Below are 6,000 nucleotides of genomic sequence, written 5' to 3'. Positions count from 1 at the left end.
CCCCGCCATGATTCCCCTTCGTTCTTCTGGAGGCCCAGCAGGGTCCTGCCCTTGCCAGGGCTGTGGAAGGCTGCCCCCTGCCGTCCATCGGTTGCCTGACCACAGCAGCCCCTCTAGTCCCGAACTCTGGGCCGATATTGCCGCCTGGTGGTCAACAGAAGCACTCCTGCCAAACTGGAGTAGTTCAGCTCTGGTACCTGTTTGACACAAGGTCCTTTCAAAGACAGATGAGATGGAAACCTTCCCGTCTGGTCCCTGAGATCTGTCTCCGTGATGCACACAGATCTCCCCAGGCGAAGTCCCTCAAATTGAACAGAAAGCTCCTGGGGTCAGGTGGGGTGGTGGGGAGCGAGGGAGGAAGGAAGACACTAACGAGAGAGGTAACTAGCAGGACGTGAAGGCGGCCCTGTCTGCATCTGCATACTTCATTTTAGCGTTCAGTGCCCCCCATATCCGCTCTGCATTTGCCCCCACTGTGGCCTGGCCCTGGGTTTATTATAATTAATTATTATTAATACCCTACTTATTAAACCTTCTGGCCTCTATGGGGTGCTCCCAGCATTTGCCCGTGATCAAAGAGGCAGAGACACATTTCTGTGTCCTTTCCTTTTCTGGACCTATAGTCCCTTCTATAGGTGAAACTCAAGGTAAAATCAGAGCCACAGTAGCTCCTCTACCAGGAGAGAGTGGGGAGTTCCCAGAGGAAAAAGAAAAGGGAAGGGAAAGGGGGCCCAGCATGAGACCCAAAGTGCCGAGCGCGGGCTTCTCCCGGAGACCCTGAAACAGTCCCAGGAAGAGGTGATGACAAGAGAAGGCTTCTCAAGCCTCACAAGAGGAAGTGGACCCGAGAGACACGCACCGAGGTCAGAGAACGGCCATGCAGAAGGAAAGACAGCAAACCGAGCTGCAGCGAGCGCCTGAGCCCTGCGGCCCCGAGGCACAGGAAACAGGGCAGAGCCCCAGGACTAGAGCAGGGGGCAGAGTGCCAGCCTGGGGCTCCGGCAGCGCAGGGCAGCTGGAAGAGACAGCACTGAAGCTGCCAGAGAAGAGCGGCTGGCGGCTCCTGGGGCAGCGGCCTGCCTGGGCCTGGGGCACGGGGCCCACGTCCTGAGCAGATGCCTCAGCCAAGCCTTGGCAGTCAGCAGCAGTGCCAGGCTGCTGGGGCCACCCACGGCTAGAGGCACCAGAGGGTTTGGGCTATTGCACAAAAACCTAGCAAACGGGCGTGCTCTGCACCACAGGACCCAGTGCAGGGCTTGGTCCCCGAACCTATCGCTATAACCCCCTCAAACAACGCCCCCTGGCCTGCACCCAAAAGAATGCCCTGGGGGTGGGGCTACAAAAGGAACCGGCTGCCCCTGGGGGTAGGTGGAGCCCAGCCTTGCGGGGGACAGAGGGGGAGGCATTTCAAGGGAGGAGCTCTGATCGGGCTGGGGGTCGGCGCTGTAAGAGGGTTTTCTCGGTTCATTCTGACTTGGCACCTCATTCTGCACAGAACTTTTTGGAAGTCGGAGGGAGGAGGACACTCAGAGTGAGGTGCTGCCCTCAGCGAGGACTCTGGAATCCCTTGGACTCAAGAGGGAGGGGGGAGGCATTCCCAGAAGCATCAGCTCCCAGGCACCTCAGAACCCCGGCTTGGACCCTACCCAAAGAGTGCTCCCAACTGCTAAATAGACCAGGGGCCCCATTTCTCTGAGCTCTGCATCCCTCCCTCCGGGGTGCGCCCTGCCCCTCCCTGAGTCACCCCAGGGAGAGAGGGGGAAAAAAGGGAAGAGAAAAGAGGCATTGACTACAGAGGAAGGAAAAGGAAACAGCAGAGGGAGGAGAGAGGCCACGCAGGAGTGGGTGACAGAGGAGAGCGGAGAGGGCAGGTCTAGGGCAGATCTAGGGCAGGGGGAGATAGGGAGAGGGCAGGCAGAGCATCCCAGAGGGTGCCCCAAGAGCAGGGCGGCAGGGGCGGGGAGCCGAGGGGGGCGGGCCGGCCATGTCCCACGGGACCTACTACGAGTGTGAGCCCCGGGCTGGCCAGCAGCCACTCGAGTTCTCAGGGGGCCGAGCGGGGCCCGGGGAGCTGGGGGACATGTGTGAGCATGAGGCCTCCATCGACCTCTCGGCCTACATCGAGTCTGGGGAGGAACAGCTCCTCTCCGACCTCTTCGCTGTGAAGCCGGCACCCGAGGCCCGAGGCCTTAAGGGGCCTGGAACCCCTGCCTTCCCCCACTACCTGCCGCCTGACCCGCGGCCCTTCGCCTACCCCCCACATACCTTCGGCCCTGACAGGAAGGCCTTGGGGCCCGGCATCTACAGCAGCCCCGGGAGCTACGACCCCAGGGCTGTGGCCGTGAAGGAGGAGCCCCGGGGGCCGGAGGGCAGCCGAGGGGCCGGCCGCGGCGGCTACAATGCCCTGCAGTACCAAGTAGCACACTGCGGGCAGACGGCCATGCACCTGCCCCCGGCCCTGGCAGCGCCCAGCCAGCCCCTGCGCGTCCTCAAGGTAAGAGCAGGCCCACGCTCGCACCTGCCACCCAGGGGCTGGAGGGAGGCCTGTGCCGGTGGGGGACTCTGGCTCCTGCTTGCGCGAATGAGTCCGTGTTTGGTGTTGCTCTGTGAGACCCAACCACCCCCAAACCCTCTGTGCTCACCACCCCACCATGACCCCTCTTTGCTTCGCTGTCAGCTCATTGTCATCCTGAGCCCCACCATGGGGCTGGGATCCAGGGTGTCCTGCAGCCCTGTGGCCCGCTGACCTGCCCAGACCTCAGGGCCCAGCAGCCCCTTCCTCTTGTTTCTCTGCCGCCTGCTTCTAGAAAAGGAAATGCCTGCCGATCAGAGGACTAGAGACTCCAGAGAGATTGAAGGAAGGTGTCCTCAGACCGTGTGGGAATATGAAAGGCGGTTTGGGTCAGAGCAGGGGACTCTCGGCAGGTGGCAGGGCAACGGCTGCTTTTACTGGGAGGCCCGAGCTGGCTCTGGGTCCCGTATCTCTTTGCAGGCCAAGCGTGCCGGGGCTGCTGGGATTCCTGCCCGCCTCCACTCAGCCTCCTGGCCAGTCCTCACTTCTCGTCCCTCCGTGCCTTTCCTTCCAGGCCCCTGTGGCCGCCGCCGCACCCCCCTGCAGCCCCCTCCTCAAGGCGCCATCCCCAGCTGGCCCCTCGCACAAAGGCAAGAAGGCGGTGAACAAGGACAGCCTGGAGTACCGGCTGCGCCGGGAGCGGAACAACATCGCCGTGCGCAAGAGCCGTGACAAGGCCAAGAGGCGCATCCTGGAGACGCAGCAGAAGGTGCTGGAATACATGGCAGAGAACGAGCGCCTCCGCAGTCGTGTGGAGCAGCTGACCCAGGAGCTGGACACCCTGCGAAACCTCTTCCGCCAGATCCCCGAGGCCGCCAACCTCATCAAGGGTGTGGGGGGCTGCAGCTGAGCCCGGCTGGCAGACTGTGGCACCGGCCCCCCCCAGCCCACCTGACCTGGGGATCCCTACCCTGCTGGGGCTCTAGAGCCCCTCACAGGCCAAGCCTGAGACAGAGACCATGGACAAATGGCAGCGGGTGGCAAGGGAGGAGGGTGGACCCCAGCATAATGATTCGGTGGCTGAATAAAATTGCACTATGACTCAGTAATGGGCCTGCACACTGGGCCTGGGCGTGGGGGGGGGCTGTGCATGTGTGACATGGGGGCTTCAAGGGCGGGAATGCGTGTGACTGGGTTTGCATACCTCTTGGCTTCATGCCCAAATGAATATCCAAGAACACAGATACACTCCCCCAACAACACACCACACAGCCAGGCTGTGTGTCTGTCACTCTGCTCCTCTCTCCCCCTGCCCCCACCCCAGCCCGCTCTATCCTTCTGGATGATGAAGGCACCCCATCCCCACAACCCCACAGGACCGGAAGCACCTCTGGAGACTTCCCTAACAGAGTTCTGTGGCTTGTGGGGAGATCCCAGTGCCACCCAGTCCCTTATGCCTAGGCCTGCTGACCCCAGCACCTTGAAATATAGGTCTGGGAGCTCCCGTCAGCTTCCAGATGGCTCTGCCATATTTAGGGTCCCCTAACTCTGAATCCTGGACTCGACCCCTTCTCTCAATTTCCACAACTTGAGGCCACCAGGCTGACATCCCCCCATGGCTCCCACCCACTCCCCATTGTCCCTCACTCCCTGGGACTGGGGTTCCCCATAGCACTAGAATCTGAGTGCTTGGGGGAGGACTCCGTTGGGAAAGGCCTCGAGACCTGTGTGAACAGGAGAAAGTTGATAATGAGGGGGAAAATCTGCCTCGGCCAGCGAAACCCCTCGTGCGAAGCGTTTTCTCTTTCATAGAACTCTAGCCCAAGGGCCTCCGTCTGAGTCTCCCTCCGGTTTTTACTAGCTGTGTGACCCAAACCAGTTACCTCGCTGTGTGCCTCAGTTTCCCTGTCTGCACTATGGGGGCTGTATTACTACCCACCTCACAGTGTTGTTATGTTCATAGACAAACATGGTCTGGCACATGGTAAAGTGAATAGTCATTATTATTCCATCTGGCTAGAACTGAAAGGAACTCAAGATCTCATCTAAACTTCTCACTTTGCAGGTGAGGAAACTGAGGCCTCAGGGGGGAATGGGGCTTAGCCAGAGTTACACTTGTTCCTTAGAGGCAGAACCAAAAATAGCTCCAAAAAAAATCACGGATCTCAAGAGGTGCTGGAAGAGACCTCAAGAGATCGTCTGGTGGGCTTTGGCCTCAGACGAGCAAGATAGCGTGAGCCACATCTTACAGATAAAGCAGCTGAGGGCCCAAGGGGATAAGAGACATTGTCCTGAAGCTCTCTCCGTCCCTTTGCTGTGTCAGCACATGGCACCTGTCTCTAGGCCATGAACACGCTCCCCACAGAGGCACACAGCACAGGGTGGGCCTGCCGGCCCCATTCAGTAAGCAAGCAGGGATTGTGGGCGGACTCAGAAACAGGAGACAGCACGGGCGCAGTCTCTCCTAAACCACCAATGATCTGCAGGCCCCTGCTGAGAAAGCCCGAGTTAGGTATCAAGGAATAACCTTCTGAGAGGGGGAGAGACGGGATTCTCCCAGTATCCTCTCTCTCCCACCCTTCCCCCCATTTCCACATCCCCAGCAGCAGAGACTTCCTGCATCTTGGGCATCCGTGTGCACCACGCCTGCCTCACCCAGCACTCGGTCCCTCCCTGCCTTTGCCTCTGTGTCCCTCAGGCACCCTCTCCTACACCTGTCCCTGGATCCTACTGTCCCAGACCTGGTCGGGGCCGGTAGATCTGAACCTCTAGATGGATAATTCCCTGACCCATAGGGCCTCCTGCATTCATAAGGGGGAGGTGCCAGTCTCCATGGATGCCCGGGAGAATCCCACACCGACCTTCTAGCCCAGGGGGATGGGGTTGCATAAGGGGGGTTTGTACAGAACAGGGTAAATGACTCAACCTCCGGATTTCCTCCTCTCGGCTCAAGACCACTGCCCCTTGACTTATTTTCAAGGTTCTGGGTGATGGGACCTAGGCTGGTTCTGCGTCAACACTGAGCTGCTTTCCCATCACTCGGAACTGGGTCTCCTCCCAGCCCCCTATAATCCTGCAGCTCCTTGGGGTGGGGGGCCTGGAACCAGGGCCGGAGAAGTGTCACTGCCCCACCGTGAGAAAAGAGCATGCCTAGTCCCTGCATGACCACGAGCATGTCCCCAAATCTCTGGCAGATCACGTCCCAGGGAGGAGACAGGTAGCCAGAAGTCACACTTTCTGAATGCGGCTTTTAACCTTACCTCAACTGGTGTGGGCCAAAGTAACGTATCCAACGACTATTTGTAGAGCATCTTGCCTGTGTCGGGCCCTTGCCAGGTGTCAAGAACACCATGGTGACCAAGAGAGACCCAGCTCTTAGCTGAATGGGCGGGAAGAAAAAAGCAACAAGCAAGTGCACTGGGCGTCTTCCTTTGCCCTTTAGATCCCCTTGACCCCTGACGGGCCGTTGCACGGAGGGTAAAGTCGAG

At 59.6% G+C, this 6,000-nt stretch overlaps 1 protein-coding gene across 1 annotated transcript; it reads left to right on the top strand.

The window, feature by feature from the left end:
- Positions 1-1,368: 1,368 nt before the first annotated feature.
- Positions 1,369-3,617, top strand: CEBPE (CCAAT enhancer binding protein epsilon). The gene is made up of 2 exons (XM_008710542.2): positions 1,369-2,494; positions 3,087-3,617. The coding sequence occupies exons 1-2, from the start codon at positions 1,985-1,987 to the stop codon at positions 3,420-3,422; spliced, it is 846 nt and encodes a 281-aa protein (XP_008708764.2). The 5' UTR covers positions 1,369-1,984; the 3' UTR covers positions 3,423-3,617.
- Positions 3,618-6,000: the final 2,383 nt, after the last annotated feature.

Source organism: Ursus maritimus, unplaced genomic scaffold (assembly GCF_017311325.1).
Source record: "Ursus maritimus isolate PB19 unplaced genomic scaffold, ASM1731132v1 scaffold_36, whole genome shotgun sequence".
NCBI lineage: Eukaryota > Metazoa > Chordata > Mammalia > Carnivora > Ursidae > Ursus > Ursus maritimus.
The sequence above is the reverse complement of the archived record's forward strand: the minus strand, read 5'-3'. Positions and strand labels throughout refer to the sequence as shown.

What these genes read in the sequence shown, in the direction of transcription:
- CEBPE (XM_008710542.2), top strand. Translation starts at nt 1,985, where the DNA reads ATGTCCCACGGGACCTACTACGAGTGTGAGCCCCGGGCTGGCCAGCAG. An exon ending in AGCCCCTGCGCGTCCTCAAG is followed by an intron (nt 2,495 to 3,086) that starts GTAAGAGCAGGC and finishes CTTTCCTTCCAG; the next exon opens with GCCCCTGTGGCCGCCGCCGC.